The sequence below is a fragment of the Orbicella faveolata genome, unplaced genomic scaffold (genome assembly GCF_042242905.1).
Source record: "Orbicella faveolata isolate gen_17 unplaced genomic scaffold, um_ofav_v1 contig_35, whole genome shotgun sequence".
Lineage (NCBI taxonomy): Eukaryota > Metazoa > Cnidaria > Anthozoa > Scleractinia > Merulinidae > Orbicella > Orbicella faveolata.
The window spans coordinates 279,698-293,644 of record NW_028301564.1 but is presented as its reverse complement, the minus strand read 5'-3'; the positions used below and the strand labels follow the sequence as shown (position 1 = coordinate 293,644).

Below are 13,947 nucleotides of genomic sequence, written 5' to 3'. Positions count from 1 at the left end.
TCATTCAACTGAGATGCCATGTCTTACATGCTTGTGTTGTGTGCAGATGAGTGCAAAATTTGGCGAAGGATGTCTTAAAGCTTATTTTGGCGTTGCGAGTAGAATTTGCCCATGTTCAAGAGAAAGTGTTTTTATTTTACGGAACTCCGCGAAAACGCGGAAGTCGTTCGTGAATTGAGTTTGTTGTGTTTATGTAATTATTGTGCACTATTCCGATCCAGATTTTTTTTTTTTTTCTGCGAGCATACAATACCGGACAGTTTATTTTCTGCGAGCGTATGAAATTTTGAGGATTTACAATATTTTGATTGATACAGTTGGAAACTCGAAACAGAGTATGGCCTCAAAACTTGGAATATCAACGACTCTTTCTTGAATTTAACAAGGTTGATGCTAACAGCTGTTTTACCGAGAGCATTTTGTTTTCGCACGCGATTTCATCCTATTTGTTTTCAGAACTCATCTAAACGGGGCCAATGGTTTACAGCTTATTATCAAAAAGTTTGGTTGCCGAGGGGGTGCAAACAAGATCTGTACCCGCTTGGAAAGAGACACTCGTAACAGGGAAGAAAATTAGTTTATTTTCGCTTGCGGCCTCGAAACCGCTGCGCTCGCTTTTGTTTTGGAAGAAAACCGCAAACTGTTCTGGTTGGAGGATTCAGACCTTTGTTTTTATTTTTTCAAACGTTATCTCTTTCATTGTTGCATTTGATAAATGTCAGATGAGTTCAAATTTTGTATTTCCGCCTTTGACGTAACCCTCGTAATAAGAACTAATTTTTAATCTCAACAATCAACACCCTTAAAGGATTGGACAGCATTCGCTGACAAGTTTGTTTTAGTCTTGAAATTGCAAAGAGTGGCAAGAATCGATGTTATAATTCCTCTTACGATATCTTTGTTTTGTAAAACATATGCACCTGAGGTTACGATTTTTAGCGACAATTAAATTCAGCAAATGTAAATCAAGTCATAAAAATTTTTAAATTTTAAGCGCTTGCTAACTTTACAGTAGAAGTTTAGTGTTAGTAAATCAAAAACACGAGCGATTTAAATAGCTAAATTAGTACAAGCTAAAAATAGTGATGTTAAGTTAAGTTGTTTAATCAAAACAAGGAAACGGAAAGTAAAATATGGCATTTTATATGCTATCTTGTCACATCGTTGGTGGAAAAATTATCGAGGTTTTTGTGTTGCATCATTACAGTACTGGCGCTTGTTCAAAATTTCGCGATTTGTATATTTTAAGAGAAATTGCATTTGCTTCTTTAACTTTCGTTCCACGTATTGTAAAAACATACCTAAATGATATTTCTTTGTTGCTAAAAATCCAACACAGGTTCTTATTTTCGATACTGTCGACTCACGTATGAAAATTTAACGGTTAGCTACTCGAGGTTCGTCGTCAAAACGTCGTCATGGCAACCAGCACTGTACGTTTTGAAAATTTCTGTTAAAGTTTCTACTCAAGACTGTCGCCACCAGGCATAATATAACAACAACAACAACAACAGTAATAATAATAATAGTAATAATAATAATAATAATAATAATATAAGCAAGCGAATATTAACGTTAAAAGCCGACGTTTCGGTGTCATCGTGACACCATTCTCAAGGTGAGTAAATAATGCGAAGATTTGACTTATAATAATAATAATGATGATGATGATGATAATAATAATAATAATAAATTAATATTTTAAGAGGAGGCCTCCAATAAATTATCTTGGAATTAACACTTCGATGAAAAGCACATTACAAGTGACAAAAGGGAAAGAACCAATGTCTGCCAATCAGAGCGAGAGATAAAAAAAGATAAATATATGGTTGTAGCTTTACAAATGATTTTCGGGACCTCACTCCTGTGCATATGGCTCGGTGAAATTGTTTTGGGGTAGGAAAAAAAAAGGTAGTCGGTGTGAGGAAGCATAGAACCTGCACGAACAAAATATTGGATATCATTCTTTGAAAAAGATTCTAGAAACTTGATGTGTATTTCTGATTACATGTCCGGATGTGTAAGTCTTTAGTTTTGTTTTTCATTTATCTTCCTGTGCCAACAGACAAGTTGGAAAACATTTCTAGATTTATTTGCCATTTATTTTTTACTAATTAGCCTTAAATCACCGGCACCGCAGTAACTGTCGGCAAATGTGTAATTAGTGTTCGACACAGTATCAAAAAATCTTAAAGTTACACCCGCAAACTTTGGTTTAGCGCTTATACGGCGCTCCATATATGGAGATGCAGCTGCTTTAAATGCAGCATCTTAGATAAGTTTGCTCAGCAAATTACCAAACTGTGAGTCTTTAATTGCGTCTTATCTTAACTGCACACAATATTAAGGTGGAATATCACAACATCGACAATACGTACAGCACCAATTAAAGACAAGCACTTAAGTCAGTCACTGCATGTCATGTCGACCTCTGTTTTAAGCTTCGACTTCCCTTCAAGTTTGGTAAGTGTCCTCATTTTCAGTGAGATCTTATAACACTTCATGGATTCTTGTCAACTCGAGCGGTTTCGACCGAGAGATTTCTCAGTCGATTACCGTCCCAACAGTTTGATTCTATTTGATGTGCCAGTTTTTCCCCAAAACAACTACAGATTAAGGGTATTTTTTATGAACACGTCTGTCAAAATAGCGAATAACAGTACAGAGCCAAAACTTCACGGCTAAAATTTTACGCATCAGGCCCATTCACGTATCGGGCGCCGTTAATTACACGATACACGAATCCCGCCATTAAGTTAACATTCGACACATACACTCCCTAACTCTCTCGCACAGTTTCAGTTATGCCTAATTCAGTTTCTGTTCAAGTTACTTCAAATCTTAAATGGAAGCCATGAAAACCTTGTGGCATTCACTTTAGGCATGAAATGCGGTGTTATATCGCTTATGATTGATATCTGTACATTGTACCACTAGAAAATAGAATTGATGTTCACCTAGCCATATGTTTCGCGCAATCCCAGTGTGAAGCGCGCCAATATGAAATGGTACGTAAACATGAATGCGCGAATATTTTTCTTGGCTTGTTTTGAATAACACCTGCTGCTTGTACTATTCTTTTTGCACATTTAAATGTTGTCAAATGATTCCGACCTTCTAGGGCATATATTTTTTTTATATTCCAGGCGTCGGATAATTGTGAGTGCAATAAAACGACACACATCCAGAAACAAAATTGGATTTTTTTTTCAACAAAAAAATTCTTAACCCAACACTTCATTAATGCAATAGTTGACCAAATGATATTTGTAGTGTGACTGTTTGACAAACCTCATGGTTTTACTGTCGAACACTATTTGGCTGACTGCTGATTAAAAATAGGACTTTCTTTAAAACTGTCCGAATATATAAACCTCAAATAGCAGCGTGTTTTAACGTTATGTCAGTCAAAATAACCACTCTCAACCATCCTATTGTTTAAATTTAACAATTGTCATTTCAAGGAAAGTTCAAATTGTCTGGCTTTGTTGTCACTGACAGACAAACGTTGTCTTATTTTTGTTTGCTATGGAAGGGGCTTTACCTAGCGAGATCATGGAACATTTCATTTAGCAAAAATGCTCGGAATTTCATTATGACTCACTCTTTCGCACAGTGCGTGATTTTTCTGTTCTGTTTTTTCAATGCAAAGCGAAATTTTACAATCGAATTAGAATGAGAGTTATTAATTATTCAGGCACCCACAACAGATGGTGACGTGTTGTTATAGAGGAGCTGCATAAGGGTCCGTATTTAGGATGCAAAACTAATCACTGTTTGAAAACATTCGCTTCGTTTTCCTAACGTTAATCATACGTCACGTCCCCAACTGCTCTAACATAATCCGTTCAATCTTGACATGTTATCGAAAACGGCGACAACCGCACTCGCAATTTCAGCTTAGGTCGTGTAGCCGGATACGTATCTATCGCACGGTGGATGACGGGTTCTATACAGAAGGGAACACTTTGTCGCATACATGTTTTTAAGATCGCATGAAAGAAGTGTTCCTGTTGGTCAGAACCTAGTTGGTTTCGAGATGGTAAGCGATAAGCAGCTTCAATTCAGTTAGCAAGCTTCTTAATATATTTTCGTTGAAAGGGGTTGCGTCATGCGCCGAATGTTTTTCAATATTATTATACCATCAGGAAGAATTCAGGCTAATATTTAATTCCATGTGGATAAACCTGGGCGCTTGAATTGGGTGAATGCGAGCAGTCATACGCCGAATTTTCACTATCGTTTTTCAGTAATCTCGCAGGTTATCTTTCTGAAACATTTTCTGATTTTAACAGCTTCTCAAATATGCCGTGAAATCAGCTTGAGCCTAACAATACTTAGTTTGTTTCTTTATATACACACACATAAACTTTATTTACTTCTAATATACAGCTCTCGAATTTGTGTTCTTTCAGATCATGGCGGCGTTTAAGAGATGGCGCTCGAAGTACAAGCGCTACAAAAATCAAATTCCCGATCAAATGAGGAATAGAATTATCCTGCACTATGGTCTTTTTAAAATCACTTGGGATTGGGTGATTCTGATACTAGTCCTTTATACAGCCATTGAAGTGCCATTCGTATCTGCGTTTGTGCTGGCACGTGATGACGAAGGAAAACACGCAGGTAAGTATTGATACATGTTCCGCTAAGAATGCTTTTTCTCGTTCTTGAATTTTTCAGCGCGTCTTTTCATAACAACCCTTTACATGGCTTTATCAGTTTCATAAGTAGCTAGATAAATTTTGAGCCTTTAACGTTTGCTAGGTCATTTCAAATTTCGTATTTTTCGTCATGAAATTGACCATTTTAGGTCATTCCATCATCCGGGACTATTGAATTTCTCATGAACATCTGTTGAAAATTTCCAAAAAAAGTCTTAAGTTTGTGAAGTTGTTTGTCAGAGAGCAGTGGAATCTTGTGTACATTGTTTTCTTAGTCAGTTGTCATCACATTTTAAATAGTTTTCAGGTGACACAACCTTTTCACTGATGTAACAGCAAAGTGAATTAACAGATCGACATCGAAAAATATAGTCGTCAGAACATATTCTTAAGTGAGGCAGATTTCCTACGATTATTGTTTGATAAGCAATTTTGTTTGCGTTCATAAACATGTATAATTACGAAATACGCGGTTTTTCAACTGAGTAAAAGGCAGTTCCCAATTAAGAAAAGGTTTTAAAGGTCGTTTTGTCGAATGCACTTCACACCATGTCATTCCACAAGCATTTCACAAGTGTTATCATCACAAATATTTAAACAAGTCATTTTCACTAAGCACCTTTAAAATAACACCCTTAATCCCTTGATATACCCAAACACCAGCTAAACTAAAGGTTTGATAAGGGCTGTGCCACTGATCAGATCACTTATTTTCATGTCTCGCTGTTTGATGCACTGCAAGAGTCGCCTTGTTGATTGGCGGTTTTGTTCCACACAAAGTTGACCTCTTCGGTTATGACTATATTAGGACAAAGAGCTATTTCCCATCATTTAAATTCAGGTAGACAGTGTTTGAATTGTAACTGGGTTGTCATTGCAAAAGGTTCAGCTGGCAGAATGTTTGTTCCCAGTAACGCATCTACCTTTCCACTTTAATCAATGTGTTGACATTGTTGTTAAAACTAACCCGCTTTGGAGGCTTCAGTGAGTCTTCCATAATTCCTTTCATGTACTGTATTTAAAAAAACTCGGTACCAGCCTTGTTCTATTGTTCACATTGTTTGAGCTACCCTTTGTAAAACACTCTTTGAACAGAGTGTGGTCGTTGTCAGGCAATAAAAAACTAAAAGGGAAAACCATTCAGTGGATAAAGTCAAGAAATTGTGATATCATAGACGATAAATAAAGAAGACAGTTCTCCAAGTTTAAGGTGTGTGCGTTGTCCCAGAGTTGAGATTTTCGTCGAAATGTTCCGCGCAAAATCATAGAGCCTCCGCCATGTTGGTGGACCTCCTCAGTCCTCCAATATGGCGGCCGGGAAATAGTGTAAACATCTGTAACTTACTTTGGCTATCTAGTCGACTGATTATCTGAACCGAACCAAAAAACATTTACACAAGCACTTTTCCTAATACTTTAACTCCTAAAATGGTTAAAAATCACGAGATAAGTGTATATTTTTCGACAAACGCGATCTTAGCTTTATGTCACGCACCGCTATAACTCCGAAATTCAAAATACACTGGTTTCCAAAGTTGTCAACAGATTTAAATTTAGTACTTCTTATGCCTGATGAGGATAAAACCTTTAGTGGCTCTTTGATTAGTTTTGGATTTGAGAATTTGGTCGCTGATAAGCATTTTTTTCCTTTTGTCACTGACAGCCTTTTCCAATTTGTACCTGTGTATCTTCTTTAAAACCAAAAATTTATCAAAAGGTATTCGTAGGAATTGAGTAGGTCACTACAGCTCGCACGAGTTTATTTCTTACTAAGCATTCAAATATTTCGCCTTCACTGCATTTAAAGCCTAACATTATGTATGTGCACCTGCTCTGAGGGAGCAGCTTGCCTTAAGTGCCCGGGTATTAACATCAGACAAACTGGCGCTGTTTTTTCAAAACTACGATGAAAATTTCAAGTGAAGACGTCCCGCCAGAAGTCGGTTTGATTTTAGCTCCAACCATGCTGGAATTCAATCAAGAACATATCCAGCCAGGGGAATGTGAAATAGCCAGTTAAAGAGAGTATCGCTTTATTACGAGTTTTGTACATTTTAGCAGGCTGCGCCCGCGGGGAGACTCAAAAAAATACAAATGACAAGTAATAATGATATGCAATACCGCACGCTAAAATTTGGAGACATTTGTAAGAGAATTATGAAGCTAAATACTCTTTGACACTTAAATAAAGTGTCTCATTCATTCATTCAATTTTTGGCAGACCGCGCCCGTGGGGGCGAATCACAAAAACTACAAATGACAAGTAATAATGACATGCGATACAGCACGCTAAAATTTATAGAGATTTATAAGAAAATTACTGTCAAATGTTTTCTGACAATGTATTTCTTGCTTTTTGTTGTACATGTTTAGCGTTATGCGTTCAAGATGATTGAAAGAGCTAACAGGGTTAAACTGCTCTCCTTTGTTCGTCTTAATGTCGACAATGTCCTACATTTGACTGTGATTCAACGGAGACTATTCATAATCCATAGAACCCCGGGGCTGAGAGGAGGAGGGCAAACTGCAGTATGCTCAAAAAAAATAAAAAAATAAAAAAATAAAAAAAACAGGGACTATTTCCCCTGAAAAGCTCACTGTGGTTATTATTACCACATTAGGTAAAAAAAAGATTGCCTGAAATGGTGCAAAAATTTAAGAACCTCAAAAGCAAAAATCAGCTCAATGTTTTTGCTACATCGAGGAGTTCGTGTTAAAGAACTTAAAGAAAAATAATCTATTGGCGAATAATAAATTTGTCAGCCATTTATCTTACAAAATTCGGACCTCTTTAGGAACCAATCATGGATAAATTTATGATAATTACGTAATAATATATTTCACGATTAGACTGTGATCATTGATTGCGTCGCATCTTTTCTCCACAGCAGAAGATGCCTCTCTAGATTTTTTCGAAACGTTAAGACGTCGCTACCCCGAGGCCTACCCTCTACTGTACACCGACCTCATCATAGACTTTCTTTTCATGATTGATATTCTGATGAATTTCCGTACCACGTACGTGAAGGAAGGCGAAGTTCTCATCACCGGTCCCTGGAAGATAGCCGTCCATTATTTAAAGACGTACTTTGTGGTAGATTTTGTAGCTGCTATTCCTTGGGATCTGCTAGCCAGCTTCAACTCTGGAACGGAAGAGGTTAGTGCCGTGCGTGAATTTTGAGTTTCACGTCGAAATAGATCTTGCGCAAATTTCTTTGATGCCAACTTTCGCTTATCAGCTCGTTGGAGAGTCTGATATTGTCCAAAGTTTCATTTCTTGGCTCTTCAAAATGTTGAAGTGTTGTCTTTTATAGTGGTCTATGCGCTTAGCTACACCTAGCTAGTTCACAGGCATGCCACTTAAACGAAAGAAACAAATATATCAACTTAACATAACAGGCTTAAAAATACGAGCTGGCGGGAGGCAGACCAGTTGGCTATTTACAAGCATGACCGAGGAGTTGAACTAGAGTCTACTAAGAAACAACTCCAGCTTAGTAGTCAGAGCAGGACTCGAACCTGCGATCTCTCCGGATTTCAAGTCCGGTGCCTTAGCCACTCGGCCGCGCTGCCTCCTTGGCTCTCGCTTTCTTTTGATCCCAACGTTCAACACTGATCTTTAAGATTCTTGCTATTATACCATCTGTCTCTTTATTTTTCCAGAACACCATGTTATTTAGTCTTCTCAAGACTGCTCGCTTATTACGACTCTTCCGCGCCGCGCGGAAACTGGATCGAAACTACGAGTACATGACGTCACTGTTGTTCTTGATGATCATGTTTTTTATGCTGGTAGCTCATTGGCTGGCTTGTATCTGGTATGCAATCGGCGCAAAAGAAGCCGTGGAATACGATGGTTTATCCTGGCTTAGTATTTTGGGTTATCAGATGGAATTGCCCATTATGGAGGGTGAGGCAACCAGCGGGCCCACCCTCCGGACGAGGTACCTTACGTCCCTTTACTACGTCATGACTCTGTGTACGACTGTAGGTTTTGGAAATGTTTCAGCCAATACAGACGGCGAGAGGATTTTCTCCATATGCTGTATGCTGATGGGAGGTAATTTCCATCGTTTGTTCTTTTTAAATGTGCCCATTTACATTTCCCGTTCTCCAAATTTGCTCGCAACAATTTACAAGATGACAACACGACAGGGGGCTGAAAATATATAGGAGGCAAAGTTAACGATCAGTTTATCCTCAAGCTTTCGAACTAGTGAGATAAAGGAATAAGGACGGATTTCAAACATTTGGGCTGTTTTTATTTTTAAGGTGCACCATCTTCATCTTAGCCATTTTGCAATGAACTGCGATGACATAATTCAGGTTTATAGCACACGTGAAAGTTATTATATCCATCAACATAATGGCGGCAGGTTTTGAAACATTTCGTTCCTTTTAAGTTAACGAGAATCGTTTGCTTTGCAGCTGTGATGCACGCCGCTATATTTGGAAACGTAACAGCAATCATTCACGGGCAGTACTCAAGTAACTTCCGTTACCGCAAGGAATCTCTTCAGATTAACGAATTCGTTCGTTATTTTAAGATCAAGAATCCGCTGGCCAGGAGGCTCAGGGATTACTCTCGCCACACTTGGTCCCAAACGAAAGGAACGGATATGGCCAAGGTTTGTATTATGTGATCATACGGGTTGTCTTCGTCCATGGTTAATGATGCAAAGTGACTACAGAACGAGATCAACTTCTTCGCGGCCAATCAGAACGAATATGTAAACAGCAAAACGTTGAAACAAGTACAGTGTTCAATGGCTTTCATTTAAATTGTCGTGACAAACTGGCGTTGTAAGGTAGAACCACTTTGTACTGCGCTGTAAAAGTACTGCTTACTTATGTTTAATGTCTTCTTTAAAAAAATTATAGTAAAGGATGCATCTACAGACATTAATGTTAAGCAAATCGCAAGGAGTCTTTAGATTTTTATACTTTGTTGTTATAATGTAAGAAGGACATGGTTACAACGTCTGTTCATATTTGTGGCATGGTAACGTCGTTGCTAAGGGTTCACTTGGCCTTATGTATCGCAGGTATTAATTGGCCACGTGCAACCGACTCGACTAATGGTTTATTTCATTGCAGGTTCTCAAAAAGTTTCCAGATGGTCTTCAGTATGAAATTCATCTTCACATGCACCTGACCGTTCTCTCAGACTCATTTCTCTTCCACGATTTTGACGACAGCTGCTTGAAAGCGTTATCAAAGACCATGCATCGCCATCATCATCTGCCAGGACACCAGATCCTACACGAGGGTGATGATATTGATTCTGTACATCTCGTGAGACGAGGAAAAATAGACATCATGATGTTCAATGAGCCGCGTGGGAAAATAAGTAAGTTTTCACACCATGATTTTCTTCAGCTAATACATTTCATAATTCTGTACCTGATCATGACAAACAAATAAGCATATCTGGTTAGATTTTAAAGAGGGTATCGCTGTATTACGAGTCTTGTATATTTTGACGGGGCGACTTGAAAAATACAAATGACAAGTAATGATGATATGCGATACCGCACGCTAAAATTCGTAGAGATGACATAATAAAGATTGATAAAGATTGCCGTTGTTGTTATTGTTGTAGAGATTCAAAGATTAATAAAGATTTAAAGCTTATAAAGATTGTTGTTGTTGTTTTTGTTGTAGAGATTTATAAGCCAGAGAATTAATGTCAAACGTTATCTCACAATGTATTTCTAGCGTTTTATTGTACATGTTTAGCGTCATGCGTTCAAGATGAAGGGTTAAACTGCTCTCCTTTGTTCGTCTAAATGTCGTACACTTAAACTAACAAGGAAATTCCGTTGGTAACACTGGAGTTCACATCTCTTTCCACAAATTTTTTAACGGTCTTAAAGTAACTTTTATCCTCTTTTCGTAGGAGAAGGAGATGCCTATGGTGCCAGTTTGAGGCAAATCTCGTCTCGACCGCGGGCGGTTGTGAGCCTGCGAGCCTCCACTTGTGTGGACTGTCACGTGATCAAGCTAAAAGATCTGGAAGATGTCATGACATCATATCCTAATCTGCGCGCGCAGCTGCTAAGCATGATGGACGCCGCTGATCAGAATGATCTGTATGAGGAGGTAACTTGTTTCTGCTTTTCTATTCGATTGCTGTAACATTCTACCATCGCATTCCCCAGCTAAAGAGATTATCTTCTAAAAATTTCACGTATGTATTACTGCAGATGTATTGGCCGATTTCATTGTAACTCGCACAATTACGGGCAGTGATTCTTAAATGGAATCAAATTCCTTTTTTGTGACATTGGACCATAGAGTTTCCTCTATTAACTATGATAGGACCAATGTTAACACGACGTCCCAAGCAATGCTTCTGAAGTAGAACTCTCCAGCGTTAATTTAATGTTTAATGTTTAGCAGCATTGCGCTTACTCATATACTCGCTGGTTCTTGACATCTGCTGCAGCACCACTTTCTCAAAGTAAAGCTTTTCCCGTTTCCTCCTCACAGGGTGTTACACATGGCAATGGGAACGGAGATGGTTATGATCCCGACAAGAATGGCTCAGGATTCCACGTTAAACTTGGGGCAAACCGGAAACACCAGTGTACACACAAGAAAAACCGGTTAATTGTGGACCATGAGTATGAAATGAAGCCAATGCTTGGTGTTCGCAGCAGTAAATTATTAGAACAAAAACCGTCACATAGCTCCAAAGAAAAACTCGGAAACGGAGATCTGAATAAATATAAGAGTGTTTCCATGGAAGATAACTCATCCGGTGAACTGAATGGACGTTTTATTAACGTAACGCAGTTAGCTGATATTGAAATTGAATCTCCTGATGATGTTAATGAAAATTTTAGAACTACTGAGGAGGTTGTTAAAAGGGACGATGTTTGTGATGAGGACTTTGCAGAAGAAGCTCCACAGCACATGATAGATACGGCCAAGTCGACTTGCTCTCATTGTCAGACTGAATTTAGACCCTCAGAAAACGCGGACTTTGAGGAACGTTTTCAAGAAATGGCTTCTAATATGCAGAGACTGGAAAGCAGGATGGAGACTCTTATATCTCTTCTAGAAAGAAGTGAAAGTGGCAAGACGCCACTGAAAGAGGCAGCAAGCGCCGGGAGGGAAAGAATGACGTCAGTCTGAGGCTTTTATTATGAATATGAACTTCACATGGTGTCCAGTATTTAATTCTTTACCACTTCACTGGATGACTGAGGCAAGTGGTGAAGCTGTCCTTTAGACCAAATTTTTCAAGGATATTTACAGAGACTTTTAAACCAAAGCTGCCACAAATGAGATATATTTTAATATTACAAGGAAATGCAAATTGGAGGGGAAAAAACCCGCACAAGCAGTGCGAAATGTTTTTTTAGTAAACTTGCTCGCAAATTATGCTCGCAACGAGCATAATTTAAAAAGGAACCTAAGACCGTTTTTCCGGATCACATTATTCACCAGCCTTTATGTAAGTAATAGTAACGAAGGTCAATCTTTTTGTCCGCACTGAAATATCTGCTCAATAATGTTCACATACACAATCGAAATAACTGGGTTTTTAAAAAAACCTACACCATGCACTTTCAGAACGACAAATAGCAGAGGAAATTTCGATGTTTTTGTCATTTGAAAAAAAGGAGAACAGGTGTTTGACGATTAAATATCTCAGAAGTCTCATACTTCTTACGCTTTACTACTATACTGAGCTATTCCGAACACATTTTCTAAACTTGCATTGAATTATTCTAATTTCCGTGGTTTCAAATTGGAAATTGAACAAAATTCATTCCCAAGCAATGCTCCAATTCTTGCTTTTCTAGTTCATACTCGTTATCAACTCATTTTATGATTCAGTTGAAAACTATAACAGAGATACAGCAAGTATCTGAAAACAGACTAAAAGTATTTCTGATGACCAGAAGCAAAATGGGGTATTCTAAAATTAATTTGCTTCAAATTACATTTAAAACTGACCCCCTACCAAAACGGAGTGGTTGATCTCAATCAATACAAATTGGTATCTCTGAAGAGATTATCTGTTTTCGAAGCACCACGTTTTGCTAAAGAATTAATATAGCGGTCGTTCTTAAGACCTTTTTCCTGCGAAATTGGAATATAACCCTTAGATAACTTCACCATTATTTGCTAAGGGAAACATAATTTCTTACTGCGAAATGAGAGTTTTCATATCAATTTGTAGCCGTTTTTAAAAGGAATTACTACTTTGTAGATTTTGTAAATATTAATTTTTATACCGTTGTAATGTTTTTTGGAAATATCTGTGGACCAATGACTATTTATTACCACAGTCAGGAAAGTTTTATTGTAATATCTTCCGATAAATATGTGAAATAAACATTGTGTTGAATAAGTGGTGTTGCTTTTCCAGATGTTTAAATGGCTTCACTGGTCAAGTTGTTAACCAATTAATAATTAAGCGTAACGCCCCGAGTGAAAGCAAACAAAATTACTGCAGTTTTGAGCACACGTGTTAACTTACAAACGTCCAAGTGTGCACATGGCAGAGTACGTTCTATTACTGTGTATGCGCTTGCGTGTTCCGCGTTTTTTTGGAATCTCACCGGTACCCGCGGACGCCCGAGAGCGGTGTCGCACTTGACCCGCAGTTTTACCGTTGTTGTACCGCCGTCACGCGGTTGTTTCACGGGTAGGGGAGGGACTGTATTGGAAACCTTTCAAGTAGGACATCACTAGAGTTTCTTCTGCTCTGTGTCCTTGATGTAAATATGCTGGAAGACTTGATTTGTATTCCTCCAATCCTCGCCACGCATTTTGATATTTTTGATGATATAACGCCTATCAAGAAGTCCCTAAGTAGTATTCTAAGGTGTGCAATTCTCAGCGCTGAAAAAAAATGTATAAGAAAATTATCAGACCTAAGTTAGGAGAACTTGAGAATCCTCTCGGTGAAACACTTAATACAACGCTGATATTCTCGTTCGATTTAATGTCGTTTATTGAAGCTCGGTTATCTTGGAAAATAAGAATGCCGGAATTGAGAAGCGGAATATTCCGAATAACCGGAATTAATTATTTAAGAAATATTACAATCGAACCTCCCCTAATGGCATCCTCTCCACAACGGCTACGACCATTAAAGGATAGTTCTAGTTCGCGCATCTTTCTTGTCCCCAGAAGCCGCGGTCTTCTTGGTCAGCATCAAGAATCGCGACCTCTGGCCTAGTCCAACACCGAAAGTCCGCGATTCGCGGACTTCCCGTCGCTCTGCGCGTGTTCAGAGTCAAGTCTGACAAATCTGATTGGCTGA

The 13,947-nt window shown here is 38.3% G+C and overlaps 1 protein-coding gene across 8 annotated transcripts in view; it reads left to right on the top strand.

The window, feature by feature from the left end:
* LOC110056752 (voltage-gated inwardly rectifying potassium channel KCNH7-like) overlaps positions 1 to 13,029 on the top strand; it is a 29,382-nt gene extending 16,353 nt beyond the window's left edge. For 4 of the 8 annotated variants that reach the window (XM_020763278.2, XM_020763277.2, XM_089273006.1 and 1 more), the window contains 7 exons: positions 4,416 to 4,626; positions 7,553 to 7,821; positions 8,328 to 8,724; positions 9,093 to 9,292; positions 9,762 to 10,014; positions 10,564 to 10,766; positions 11,157 to 13,029. In XM_020763278.2, the coding sequence (XP_020618937.2) occupies positions 4,416 to 4,626; positions 7,553 to 7,821; positions 8,328 to 8,724; positions 9,093 to 9,292; positions 9,762 to 10,014; positions 10,564 to 10,766; positions 11,157 to 11,804 (2,181 nt within the window). In that variant the 3' untranslated portion in view covers positions 11,805 to 13,029. Of the gene's footprint in view, positions 1 to 1,097; positions 2,464 to 3,623; positions 4,043 to 4,415; positions 4,627 to 7,552; positions 7,822 to 8,327; positions 8,725 to 9,092; positions 9,293 to 9,761; positions 10,015 to 10,563; positions 10,767 to 11,156 lie in introns of those variants that run through there. The other 4 variants (XM_089273007.1, XM_089273008.1, XM_020763281.2 and 1 more) reach the window with 3 other exon arrangements.
* The last annotated feature ends 918 nt before the right edge of the window (positions 13,030 to 13,947 follow it).